The sequence below is a fragment of the Bombus flavifrons genome, chromosome 6 (genome assembly GCF_040668555.2).
Source record: "Bombus flavifrons isolate JBK064 chromosome 6, iyBomFlav1_principal, whole genome shotgun sequence".
Classification (NCBI taxonomy): Eukaryota; Metazoa; Arthropoda; class Insecta; order Hymenoptera; family Apidae; genus Bombus; species Bombus flavifrons.
Window position 1 is genome coordinate 13,627,899 of NC_138447.1, and position 14,294 is coordinate 13,642,192.

The following is a 14,294-nucleotide window of genomic DNA, read 5'->3' on the forward strand; positions in this document are numbered from 1 at the left end:
GCGCACACACATACCTCCACACACCGACACTCACATACAAGCATTTCTACTACGCATTTAACCCAGTCCAGCACAGAAAATTATACATATCTCAACAAGAATAAAATGTATATGCAATATAAAATATAATACATACTGGCACGCAATAAAACGATATATGTATTTGACACGGAAATATTAATTCTTCACAGCCATTTAGAAACCACAATAAGCTATCGTCACTTATAGTAAAATGAAATAAGTGGTACACAACATACGCTTATTCTCCGATCGCATGATTACTCTGCACTGTAACTCCATTAAACCTCTCCTCAACGTGCGAATACAGAACCTGTAAAACATGAAAAAACTTGCATGCTTAATAATCACCGAAGAAAGTTTTCCCTACGAAGCCCCCTCAATCACGAAGCATGTGAAGAAGTTCATCGAAACGGAGAAGCGCGCGCTTGCGTTCTGACAATATCGCGTTGAAAGTTTCTATCCTATCTGCCAGTCGACAGTGTGCGCTAGAGCTGCCAGTATGTATGATCGATCATACACTATAGTTGACGATCAACTAAAAAACAACCATTACCAAAACGACATACATTACACGCTGCAGATGTGTCAATGGCTGTTGAAGCTGATTGGAATGTGGCCCCTCGTTAACAATCACACGAGCAGACTGGAACAGCTCCTCTCAGTCGTCGTGATGATCATATGCTTCTGCAGTATATTCTTCATCATCTTGCCATCTGGCCATCACTTCTTCTTCGTAGAGAAAAATCTTTACATGAAGATGAAAATGCTCGGACCGGTTAGCTTCTGTGTATTTGCAACAGTTAAGTACAGTTACCTTGCCCTAAAAGGAGCCTTCCTGCAGCGATGCATCCGACAGCTCAGAAATGACTGGAAGAGAGTGCAAGATCCGAGTCATCGGGCGATCATGTTAAAATACGCGGGCATCAGCAGGAAGCTTATCACCATGTGCGCTGTTTTTATATATACAGGTGGAATGTCCTATCACACGGTGGCGCAATTCTTGTCCAAGGAGAGGACTAGAGAAAATTACACAGTTAGACCATTGGCTTATATCGGTTACGACCCGTTTTTTAATACGCAGTCCAGCCCTACGTATGAAATCGTGTTCCTTCTTCACTGCTTCGCTGCTATGATTATGTATAGCATCACCACGGTTGCATATGGTCTGGCTGCAGTGTTTGTTACTCATGTTTGTGGTCAAATTCAAATACAAATTGCAAGGTTGCAGAATTTGGTGGAGAGCAGGGATCGTGATCTTTTTGCTGTTATTGTGCGCGATCACGTGAAAATTTTAAGGTAACGAATATCGAATTTATCAATTGATAATATTTCTACCGTTATAAGAATGTGTGAGCTTTTTACTACAGATTATATACCATACAGACAGAGACAAAAATAAATAAACAGGTAGCGCAAATTAATATCAAAGGAGCTTCGTTAAATATGGCTTACTTAACAATAATATAAATATTAATTTCATTTATTTACGAAATAGTCTATATAATATAAGGATATACATAGAATAAATGAAACTCGATATAACACTAACACCAGTACGATTAAACTTCGTGCTGATTACTATTCTTGGTTGTTCTAATTGGCTACTTACTTCCTGCTCAACTGTATTCATATACATGTTCAAATATTTCTTATGTTATAGACGGAATTTTATATAGAAAAGTAAACACATCGAAATTTCAGATTTTCTAAAAATATCGAAGATGCTTTGTACCAGATTTGCTTGACAGAGATCGTAGAATGCACGATAAATATGTGTATGCTCGAATATTACTGCTTGGTGGTAAGCAACTCAATTAATATATATTTATTTACTAATATTATTTATTTATTGATATATATTTATTAATATATATTTAAATTTTAAGAAATTGAAACTGTGATAAATGTCTTTTAGGAATGGGCAAACAGTGATCTAATCGCTACATTGACTTATATGACTCTGTTGATTTCCTTCACATTTAATATATTTATATTTTGCTACATAGGTGAACTTCTTTCTGAGCAGGTAGTTGCAAGACAATTTTGTTTACTTGCGTATTCTCTTCATCTCATTAGACATTCTCAATGATCATAATTAGTGTAGTGAAATTGGTACAGTTTCCTATGAAATCGACTGGTATAACTTGCCAGCTAAAGAAGCTTACGACCTAATTCTACTGATCTCTATATCTCAATATCCACCAAAACTAACTGCCGGAAAAATAATTGAATTATCTCTGAACACTTTTAGCTCCGTAAGTTTCTGATTTGTAAACAATTTCACTGTATACCGAATCGAATAATTTAAATGAAATATAGTAATAAACTTCTGCACTTAAAAACTTCCAGGTAGCAAAAACATCATTAGTTTATTTGAATTTACTTCAAACAGTTGCAGACTGGTAAAAACACTTATATCTTTTACTATCAGAATCGTAAAATCATATCATCATATTATTAAAAAATTATTTTCGCAGATGAAACCTCTTCGAAATGTGAAATTCAGGTATCAGAATTAATTGTAGTAAATGATCAATCTAAATAGGAATAGTTCCGAATTCGTCCAGTATTAAAAGTGCAATTTTTTTCAATACAAAGTGTATCTCTTCGTAACGACTGTATAGGTTACAGTCGTATACCATTTGAAAAGCAGTAACACCTAATTGTCGAGCATTTACGCATGATACCAGCTTTCGATCTCTTCTGTTTGCCTTACAGAACTGGTTTCTAGCTGTATATATAACATATAATATCAGACGATCGTTTTTTTTAAGCAGTATGCATCGATTTGCAAGTTGCGAATAGTAATATATTTTCAGATGTACACACAAGATATCACGAGCTCAAACTTAACAACCTCACAATCAATGCACTTGAATTTGTAAATAGCTGTATTTGATTCGTTTACAAATATGCACCTCTGCGACCGATGTCAGAGAGATCATCCGCGAAATCAAAATTATGAGAAAGAAATCGATAGCGTAGCGATACACAACAAACAAAATCTGAGTACCATCGAGATGTAACCCACCGTGCTAGAAGACATCGGCATGGTTTTACCAAAAAGCGTAATCGAACTTAACAAATTTATATTGCTGACAGTACCAGAAAGTTGGTGACATGGTTTACATGACGAACTGGTATCAGTTGCACGGTAAAAATCCTTTGTATAATTATGATCATTTCACGATCTCAAATGGAAGTTAAAATAACAAATAGATACATATATAAAAATTATTACAATTTAAAACATCGATAGAATAAAATGTATAACCAACGTAAAATACAATACACATTGACATGCAATAGCATAATATATGTATTTAACATAAAAATATTAATTCATACTTCACATCTCATCATATTGAAATCATAATAAAGTATTTCACCCCTTACAGCAAAATGTCAAAAGTAGAACACTACACACGTTTATTAGCTGAATGCACGATTTCTTTGCACTGTAACTCCACTAAACCTCTCCTCCAACATGCGAATACAGAACCTGTAAAAGATGAAAAAACTTGCATGCTTAATAATCACTGAAGAAAGTTTCCCCTACGAAGCCCCCTCAATCACGAAGCATGTGAAGAAGTTCATCGAAACGGAGAAGCGCGCGCTTGCGTTCTGACAATATCGTGTTGAAAGTTTCTATCCTATCGGTCAGTCGACAGTGTGCACTAGAGCTGCCAGTATGTATGATCGATCATACACCATAGTTGACGATCAATTAAAAAACAACCATTACCAAGACGACATACATTACACGCTGCAGATGTGTCAATGGCTGTTGAAGCTGATTGGAATGTGGCCCCTCGTTAACAATCACACGAGCAGACTGGAACAGCTCTTCTCAGTCATCGTGATGATCATATGCTTCTGCAGTATATTCTTCATCATCTTGCCATCTGGCCACCACTTCTTCTTCGTAGAGAAAAATCTTTACATGAAGGTGAAAATGCTCGGTCCAGTTGGCTTCTGTGTATTTGCCACAGTTAAGTACAGTTACCTTGCCCTAAAAGGAGCCTTCCTGCAAAGGTGCATCCGACAGCTCAAAAATGACTGGAAAAGAGTGCAGGATCCGAGTCATCGGCAGATTATGTTAAAATACGCGGGCATCAGCAGGAAGCTTATCACCATGTGCGCCGTTTTTATATATACAGGTGGAATGTCCTATCACACGGTAGCGCAATTCTTGTCCACGGATAAGACTAGAGAGAATTACACAGTTAGACCATTGACTTATATCGGTTACGATCCGTTTTTTGATACGCAATCTAGTCCTACCTATGAAATCGTGTTCTTTCTCCACTGTTTCGCTGCTATGATTATGTATAGCATCACCACGGTTGCATATGGTTTGGCTGCAGTGTTTGTTACTCATGTTTGTGGCCAGATTCAAATACAAATAGCAAGATTGCAGAATTTGGTGGAGAGCAAGGATCGTGACCTTTTCGCTGTTATTGTGCGTGATCACGTAGAAACTTTAAGGTAATGCATATGAAATTTATTAATCGACAAGACTTCTGTTTTAATACGAATGAATTTTAACACGATAAGAATCTGTGCGCATTTTCCTACATCTTGTACATACTGTTGGGAACAAAAATAAGTGGATAGGTGGTGGAAATTGGTATAAAAGGCTAAATACGGGACACCTACACAATAATATAAATATTAATTTCATTTTTTTTACTAAATTATCTATGTAATGTAAGGATATATAATAAGGATATATAATAAATGAAACACAATAACATTAATACCAGTTCGATTCTGCTTCACTGACCGCTATCCCAATTGACCACTTACTTTTCTTCTCAAATGTATTCATACAGATATTTGAATATTTTACATACACATATATCTTCTTTTTTGGAAATTTCAGATTTTCGAAAAATATCGAAGATGCTTTATACCAGATTTGTTTGACAGAGATCGTAGAGTGCACGATGAATATGTGTATGCTCGAATATTACTGCTTGATGGTAAGCGATTGAATTAGTATATGTTTCTTTATGTTGAAGATAGATTGTAAGTGAACATAATTGTGATAAATGTATTTTAGGAATGGGCAAGCACTGATCTAATCGTTACATTCACTTATATTACTCTGTTGACTTCCTTTACATTTAACATATTTATATTTTGCTACATAGGTGAACTACTTTCTGAGCAGGTACAAATTTCTTTTTTATATATTTTTTATTTCATTAGATATTCTTAATGATTATAATTAGTGTAGCGAAATTGGTACAGTTTCTTATGAAATCGACTGGTATAACTTGCCAGCTAAAGAAGCTTACGATCTCATTCTACTGATCTCTATATCTCAGTATCCACCAAAACTAACTGCCGGAAAAATAATTGAATTATCTCTGAACACTTTTAGCTCCGTAAGTTTCTGATTTGTAAACAATTTCACTGTATACCGAATCGAATAATTTAAATAAAATAGAATAATAAACTTCTGCGCTTAAAAATTTCCAGGTAGCAAAAACGTCATTAGTTTATTTGAATTTACTTCAAACAGTTGCAGATTGGTAAGAACACATATCTTTCACTATCGTAATCATACAATTGTATTATGCTGCTATTGAAAAATTATTTTTGCAGATATCACTTATTAAATCTAAAATGCAGGTATCAAAATTAATCATAGCAGATAATCAATCTAAATTCGAATAGTTTCAAATTTGTTCAGTATTAAAATCAGTGAGAGAAAATATATATCTGAAACATTTCTATTAGCAGTTGATAAAATTTCACAACTTGCACTTATTTATTGCTATTTCATGCGTCAAAATGCTGTCATCACATTCTCTTCCTTTTAAAACGAACAAAAAATATAATTTTTCAGTGAATTTTTATAGTAAAAAGACAGAAATGTCCGAAATATACTAATGTTACGACATTTAAAATTTCATAACATATTCCATTTACATATGTTATAAAAATACATCTCCTTCAATACAAGATCACAACTATACAGTTTACAGACGTATATCGCTTGGAAAACAATAATACCAAACTTTCGAACACTTACGCGTAATTGCAGCTTTCCATCTCCTCTGTTTACCTTGCGGAACTGGCTACTAGTTGTTATAAATATTCCATGCTATAATTCCAGACGCTCCTTTTTTTCAGTCATATTGATCGATTTCCAAGTGTAGCTGCAAATAATAGTAGAGTTGCAGATGCACGCACGCAATATCACGAGCGTAAGCTCAGCGACATACAATCAATACACTTAAACAGTGGTAAACAGTCGTTCTTGATCCGCCCGCGAATATGCATCTTTCCGTTCGACAATCACGGAATCCAAACTACGAGGAAGACATCGTTTATGTGACGAAACACAACAAATGGGTTCTGAGTACCATCGGCATGTGGCCCACTGTAGTAAAAGGCATCGGAAAATTTGTACCAAAAATTATAATAGGTCTCAGCAATTTCGTATCGTCTTTGAACGTACTGCAATTTGTGCTACACATTATACTGGAAGAAAAAAACCCTACATTAAAAGTGAGATTCTTAGGCTTGATTTGTTTTGCTTCAACCAATCTGATGAAGTATTGGGCTCTGATAGCACGCAAAGCGAATATCGAATACTGTATCGAACAGGTGCAGATAGATTGGAAGCAGGTGAGTCAGTCAAGTATATCTATGCCAGAAGCACAGAAGGCCTTTGTAGGTTTCTGTATTAAAATGAAAGATTACACCCAGTTTCCTTAAAATCAAATTTTATCACTTGTATCACTTATCCCCTGAACTACACTCTGATTTACATATAAATGTGATTTAGTATGAGGAATGTTTGTAAAAAACATAAAAATCATTTGACAGGTAGATTTCCAAAGAAATCGCATACTGATGTTAAAATACGGAAAGATGGGACGAGATCTGACCATATACAGTGCCGTGTTCATGTATGGCTCTGAAATGTTGTACATTACAATCATGCAATATGCATTAGGATCAATGCTGAAGGAAAATAATCGTACAACCAGAGTGCTAGTGTACCCTACCTATAGTGGATTGCTCGATGTCCAAAAAAGTCCCATCTACGAAATCGTGTACGTTCTCCAATGCATGTGCACACTTTTGTTCAACTCTGTGACAGTTTCGTGTTGTGGATTGGCTGCGCTTTTTGCAACACACGCCTGTGGACAGATTGATATCGTTATGTCTCAATTAGATGACCTGGTCGATGGAAAATTCGCCGAGAAAAATTCTAGTCCGAACACTCGACTGACGGAAATCGTAAAACATCATATAAAAATTTTAAAGTACGTAGGTGAAATAAAAAGTTGCATGAAAGTATCAGGAAACATATCGCCTAATGTTATAGATTTTCTACTATGATTGAGACGGTTCTGCAAGAAGTGTGCTTTTTCGAATTCGTTGGTACTACGTTGGTAGTATGCTTCCTCGAATATTATTGTCTAACGGTACGTTCTTGTTTCTGCTAATTTGTGTTTATAGAAGTATATGGTATTTTTATGTTTTCAGTAGGATTGGCAAAGCAATAATAAAATTGGTGTGGCAACATACTCGATGCTACTGGTATCCTTGACGTTCAATATGTTCTTGTTATGCTACATTGGTAATCTTCTACTTGAAAAGGTATTTTGTAATACTCAATCTTTTCCAATATAGTCAAGTAATCAATGTATGGAAATGGATTAATCAGTTTCGTTTGATATTCGGCACTTACATTACAGAGTTCTGACATCGGAATATCTTGCTACATGATTGACTGGTACCGCTTACCACCTAAAACAGTTCAAGATCTTATGTTGATCATCGCTATGTCGAACACTCCAGTGAAAATTAGCGCAGGCAGAATATTTCTTTTATCCTTGCCTACTTTCGGAAATGTAGGTTTTTACAAATATTTCCTTTATGTTTTGCCTGTTCAAAATTTACACAAATCAACCGTTTAATCTACCGGTGACTAAATCTAACTTCGTCTTTGCAGATTCTAAAGACATCATTCGCGTACTTAAACTTCGTTCGGAATGCCACTATGTAATGATTTAATAATTATTCCGTTATTTTCGTATATTCACCTATGGAATAGTAAATAAAGAAATATATTGTAAAAATGTTTGTTGCTACCTAAATGTACATTATACAGTATACATTATTATTAACTTCGGTAACGGTAAATAACATTATGATAAACACACAGTGATTTTGACGATAGATTGATCAAGCAGAAGATTATAGAAAAGACGATATACTAGATTGTACTAATGTATGATATCATAAAAAAATACCAAGGTAAAGTCAACATATTTTATTAATCGTATTTAATTACACGATGCCACATAAACATTGTATAACAACAAACCACAGACACAGTAATTTACTATGTCCACATAACACAATCAGTCACAGCCTATTTTCATGTAAAAGAAACCAATATTTAATAATATCGCGCAAAATTAACTGACAGTGATTAGATAATTAAATTAATAATAAGGTGTGGCGGATCGGTACCACCTACAAAGGTATTACGGTACAAACAAATTACAAAATATGTGTTACTTTTTTCAAACTACTTTCTCTAACAAAAAAGAAAGTAAAGGAATTGTAACGTATTTCATTAATAAATTACTCACGTGTATATATTGTTATTTTACATGAACATACATATCACGCACATGACATTGTGTTTTCATAACACTAGCAGCTACTAATCGTCGTGCACTTATAGTCTAAACTGTTCCACTTATGTCTAGACAGAAAGTTAGATTCTATAGCTGGTAACGCTGCCATCTATTTCCACAATTGCAGACGTTCTCTACATTCATGAGTAATAATCGATTTTGAAGTACTACAAGAAATGCACGCACGCGATATCATGAGCGCAAGCTCAATGCCCTTACAATCGATGCACCTGAACTATCGTAAACAGTCCTTTTCCACCTGGCCACGAATATGCACCTCTCCGTTCGATATCAAGCCGATCAACCGCGGAATCCAAAATACGAGGAAGATATCATTTACGTGACGAAACACAACAAATGGGTTCTAAATTCCATCGGGATGTGGCCCGCTGTGCTAGAAGGCATCGGCAAATTTGTACCAAAAATTGTGATTGGACTCAGTAATTTCGTGTCGTTCTTCAGCGTAGTGCAGTGTGTGCTATATATTATATTGGAAGAAAAAGATCCTTTGCTAAGACTAAGGCTCTTAGGATTGGCTTGCTATTCTTCAACTAACCTGATGAAGTATTGGGCTCTGATACTGCGCAAACCAAACATTGAATACTGCATTGAGCAGATACAGACAGATTGGAAGCAGGTCAGTCAAACTAATATATGTGAAATGCTTAGTAGAAAAGTGAAAAATTCTATTGGTTATAGTTATTAGGATACCCATTTGTTACATACTTCTTAAAAAATTGTAACAAATTTTACCATATTTAATGGTTCGCATTAATATGTCCCATAAGAAACATACGGTGTGAGTAAAATAGAGTCTATAAAATATAAAATTGCAAAACACAAATTTATGAAATAGCTGTAAAATAAAAATAGCATGGCAAGTGTATAATTTGCACGAAATATAGGGCTCCTTTCATACACAAAATAAGTTTACTAATACTCATGACCGGCAATATAAGTACATTTTGTATTAAAGTAAAAGACAAATATCTATAGAAAGAAACGATACCTAGTTAACAAATTTATTTAGAAAATATTTTATTAACTTTCAGTACATTATAAGGACAATGGCTACAAACAATATTTTCATAAAGCTTTACTTACGTTATATTATATTATAAATTACACGCGTGTATTACGAAGCGCTTCTTATCGGATTCTGTATGTACATTACATTTTCAAAGTATCAAATTTATGTAGTCACATGAAATACGTAGTACTCTATGATACGAAATTTAAATTCCTTGTACATAATTAACTAATATCTAAATAGAATATTATAGTAAATAAAGCAATGTGCAGAATATTTTTTGTAGTCGCTGCATATTTGGTAAAGTATTTTACTATTTGGAAACATACTGGTTTCTGTATTAAAATGTATCTTTACTCATAGTTTGCACAAATCAAAATTTTATCACTTACCCCACAACTCCTCTGAACTACCCACTTAAAATATTGTTTGTACAAAAATGCAATAATCATTTGGCAGGTAGAATTCCCAAGAAATCGCCTGTTAATGCTAAAATACGGAAAGATCGGACGAGATCTCACCATATACAGTGCCGCATTCATGTATACCGCACTCGTGTGCTACGTTACGATCATGCAGTATGCAATGGGAATGAGCCTGAAGGAAAATAATCGTACAATCAGGGTGTTAGTGTACCCTACGTATAGTGGATTCTTCGATGCTCAAAAAAGTCCTATCTACGAAATCGTGTACGTTCTCCAATGCATGTGCACATTTGTATTCAACTCTGTGACAGTTGGGTGTTGTGCTTTGGCTGCTCTTTTTGCAACACACGCCTGTGGACAGCTTGATGTCGTTATATCTCAGTTAAATGATCTGGCCGACGGAAAATTCGCCAAGAAAAATTCTAATCCAAGCACTCGATTGATAGAAATCGTAGAACATCACATAAAAATTTTAAAGTACGAAGGTAAAATAAAACATTGTTTAATACTGACCAAACACATATCGCGTACTATTGTAGATTTTCTGCGATGATTGAGTCGGTTCTGCAGGAAGTGTGCTTTTTCGAATTCGTTGGTTCCACGTTTGTAATATGCTTGCTCGAATACTATTGTATAACGGTACGTTCTTCTTGTTGCTGGTTTGTATTTCTAGAAGTTTATGGTATTTTTATGTTTTTAATAGGATTGGCAACAGAATAATAAAATTGGTTTGGCAACATACTCGATGCTACTAGTATCCTTGACGTTCAATATGTTCTTATTATGCTACATTGGTAATCTTCTGCTAGAAAAGGTATTTTGTAATACTCAGCTCTTTTCAATATAGTAAAGTAATCAATATACGAAAATGTATTAATGAATTTCGTTTATTATTCGTCATTTACGCTACAGAGTACTAACATCGGAATATCTTGCTATATGATTGATTGGTACCGCTTACCAGTCAAAACAGTTCAAGGTCTTATGTTGATCATCACTATGTCGAGTAGTCCGGTGAAAATTAGCGCTGGCAGAATGTTTCTTTTATCCTTGCCTACTTTCGGAAATGTAGGTTTTTACAAATATTTCCTTCATGTTTTACCTGTTCAAAATTTACACAAATCAACCGTTTAATCTACCGGTGACTAAATCTAACTTCGTCTTTGCAGATTCTAAAAACATCATTCGCGTACTTAAACTTTATCAGGAATACTCTTATGTAACAGTTTAATGATTATTCCGTTATTTTCGTAATCCAAGTGTAATATTAAATAAAGACATTTGTTGTAATAGTATTGGTTGCTATTTTAATTTATATTTTATAGTATATAGTACTTTCTTTTCATAACGATACACAACATTTTAGTGAATATGTAGGGTAACTTTGACAATAGCTTACCCAAGTACAAAATCGTAGAAAATAACGACATACTAGTATCTATTGCTATGTGAAATTATACAGAAATATCAAGGTAAAAATAATATATTTTATTATGCGTATTTAAATGCACGAAACTTTGTACACATCATATTATACCAAACAACATATATTATAATTTCGTATGTCTACACAGCAATAACCAACATTCATTTAAAAGAAGCCAACATTTAAAAATATAGAATAATATTAACTAGCAATAATTATATAATAAAATAAATAATAAGCTATTATTATAAAAATAAATTAGAAAATGCTACTTTTTTCAAACAGCTCCTTTTAACAAATGCGAAAAAAGAGAAATTGGAAAGTATTTCATTAATAAGTTACTCGCATATATATATATATATATATATATATATATATATATATACCGTTATTTTACGTGAATATACATATCACGCACACGATATTGTATTTTCTTAACACCAGTAGCAACTAATCGTCGTGCACTTATCATTTAATCTGTTCCACTTGTGTCTAGACAGAAAGTTAGATTCTATAGCTGGTAACGCTGTCATCTATTTCCACAATTGCAGACGTTCGCCTCATTCATAAGTAATAATCGATATTGAATTGCTGCAAGAAATGCACGCACGCGATATCACGAGCACAAGCTCAGCGCCCTTACAATCGATGCACGTGAACTGTTGTAAACAGTCGTTTTCCACCTACCCTCGAATATGCATCTTTCCGTTCGACAACCACGAAATCCAAACTACGAGGAAGACATCGTTTACGTGACGAAACACAACAAATGGGTTTTGAATTCCATCGGGATGTGGCCCGCTATGCTAAAAGGCATCGGCAAATTTGTACCAAAAATTGTAGTAGGTCTCAGTAATTTCGTGTCGGTTTTCAACGTACTGCAGTTTGTGCTTTACGTTATACTGGAAGAAAAAGACACTTCATTACAACTGAGATTCTTAGGCTTGATTTGTTTTGCTTCAACCAATCTGATGAAGTATTGGGCTCTGATAGCGCGCAGGCCGAACATAGAATACTGTATCGAACAGGTGCAGACAGATTGGAAGCAGGTCAGTCGGGCAAATATACCTATGTGAAAAGCTCAGAAACATTTCGATTTCTGTATTAAAATGAAGTTTTGCACCCAATTACCTTAAAATCAAATTTTATCACTTATACCATTTGTCCTGTGTACTACGCACTTATAAATATGATTTAGTATGAGGAACGTTTGTAAAAAACATAAAAATCATTTGACAGGTAGAATTCCAAAGAAATCGCATGCTGATGCTAAAATATGGGAAAATCGGGCGTGATCTCACCATATACAGTGCCGTGTTCATGTACAGCTCTGAAATGTGCTATATTACAATCATGCAATATGCAATGGCATCAGTCCTGAGGGAAAATAATCGTACAACCAGAGTGCTAGTGTACCCTACATATAGTGGATTTTTCGACGCCCAAAAAAGTCCCATCTACGAAATAGTGTACGTTCTCCAATGCATGTGCACACTTTTGTTCAACTCTGTGACAGTTGCGTGTTGTGGATTGGCTGCGCTTTTTGCAACACATGCTTGTGGACAGATTGATGTCGTTATATCTCAATTAAATGATTTGGTCGATGGAAAATTCGCCAAGAAAGATTCTAAGCCGAACACTCGACTGATAGAAATCGTAGAGAACCACATAAAAATTTTAAAGTACGTAGGTAAAATAATAAATTGCATGAAACTGACAAACAACAGATCGGCTACTGTTATAGATTTTCTACAATGATTGAGACGGTTCTGCAGGAAGCGTGCTTTTTCGAATTCGTTGGTTCCACGTTAGTAATATGCTTGCTCGAATACTACTGTATAACGGTACGTTCTTGTTGCTTCTGATTTATGCCTTCAGGAATTTTCCATATTCTTATGTATTTAGTAGGAATGGCAAGAAAATAATAAGATTGGTGTGGCGACATTCTCGATGCTATTAGTATCCTTAACATTTAATATGTTCTTGTTATGCTACATTGGTAATCTTCTAATAGAAAAGGTATTTTATAATATTCAACTATTTTCAATGTATCAAAGTAATTAATGTACGAAAATGTATTAATCAATTTCGTTTATTATTCGTCATTTACACTACAGAGTACTAACATCGGAATATCTTGCTATATGATTGATTGGTACCGCTTACCAGTCAAAACAGTTCAAGATCTTATGTTGATCATCGCTATGTCGAATAATCCGGTGAAAATTAGCGCCGGCAGAATATTTCTTTTATCCTTGCCTACTTTCGGAAATGTAGGTTTTTACAAATATTTCCTTCATGTTTTACCTGTTCAAAATTTATACAAATCAACCGTTTAATCTACCGGTGACTAAATTTAACTTCGTCTTTGCAGATTCTAAAAACATCATTCGCGTACTTAAACTTTGTTCGGAATGCCACTATGTAATGATTTAATAATTATTCCGTTATTTTCGTATATTCACCTATGGAATAGTAAATAAAGAAATATATTGTAAAAATGTTTGTTGCTACCTAAATGTACATTATACAGTATACATTATTATTAACTTCGGTAACGGTAAATAACATTATGATAAACACACAGTGATTTTGACGATAGATTGATCAAGCAGAAGATTATAGAAAATGACGATATACTAGATTGTACTAATGTATGAAATCATAAAAAAATACCAAGGTAAAGTCAACATATTTTATTAATCGTATTTAATTACACG

General features: G+C 34.3%; 5 protein-coding genes across 6 annotated transcripts; all 5 read left to right on the forward strand.

Annotated features, from left to right (window-relative positions):
* The first annotated feature begins 495 nt into the window (after positions 1-495).
* LOC138180633 (odorant receptor 13a-like) lies at positions 496-2,427 on the forward strand. Its single transcript, XM_069114676.1, has 5 exons — positions 496-1,317; positions 1,723-1,822; positions 1,937-2,047; positions 2,121-2,276; positions 2,371-2,427. Exons 1-5 carry the CDS (start codon positions 521-523, stop codon positions 2,425-2,427), a joined length of 1,221 nt encoding a protein of 406 aa, XP_068970777.1. The 5' UTR covers positions 496-520.
* A 1,285-nt stretch (positions 2,428-3,712) lies between these two features.
* Positions 3,713-5,565, forward strand: LOC138180632 (odorant receptor 4-like). The gene is made up of 5 exons (XM_069114675.1): positions 3,713-4,509; positions 4,907-5,006; positions 5,087-5,197; positions 5,259-5,414; positions 5,509-5,565. The coding sequence occupies exons 1-5, from the start codon at positions 3,713-3,715 to the stop codon at positions 5,563-5,565; spliced, it is 1,221 nt and encodes a 406-aa protein (XP_068970776.1).
* Positions 5,566-6,255: 690 nt separating this feature from the next.
* On the forward strand, positions 6,256-8,200 carry LOC138180638 (odorant receptor 10-like). The gene is made up of 6 exons (XM_069114683.1): positions 6,256-6,663; positions 6,865-7,307; positions 7,370-7,469; positions 7,534-7,644; positions 7,743-7,898; positions 8,000-8,200. Exons 1-6 carry the CDS (start codon positions 6,310-6,312, stop codon positions 8,051-8,053), a joined length of 1,218 nt encoding a protein of 405 aa, XP_068970784.1. The 5' UTR covers positions 6,256-6,309; the 3' UTR covers positions 8,054-8,200.
* Positions 8,201-8,896: 696 nt separating this feature from the next.
* Positions 8,897-11,371, forward strand: LOC138180950 (odorant receptor 10-like). The gene is made up of 6 exons (XM_069115326.1): positions 8,897-9,330; positions 10,183-10,625; positions 10,688-10,787; positions 10,852-10,962; positions 11,061-11,216; positions 11,318-11,371. The coding sequence occupies exons 1-6, from the start codon at positions 8,965-8,967 to the stop codon at positions 11,369-11,371; spliced, it is 1,230 nt and encodes a 409-aa protein (XP_068971427.1). The 5' UTR covers positions 8,897-8,964.
* Positions 11,372-12,260: 889 nt separating this feature from the next.
* LOC138180924 (odorant receptor 10-like) lies at positions 12,261-14,249 on the forward strand. 2 transcript variants are annotated; one of them, XM_069115285.1, is made up of 6 exons: positions 12,261-12,623; positions 12,814-13,256; positions 13,319-13,418; positions 13,483-13,593; positions 13,692-13,847; positions 13,949-14,249. In XM_069115285.1, the coding sequence occupies exons 1-6, from the start codon at positions 12,270-12,272 to the stop codon at positions 14,000-14,002; spliced, it is 1,218 nt and encodes a 405-aa protein (XP_068971386.1). In that variant the 5' UTR covers positions 12,261-12,269; the 3' UTR covers positions 14,003-14,249. The 2 variants fall into 2 exon arrangements, with proteins under 2 accessions (XP_068971386.1, XP_068971385.1); XM_069115284.1 differs by having other exon boundaries at positions 13,692-14,249.
* Positions 14,250-14,294: the final 45 nt, after the last annotated feature.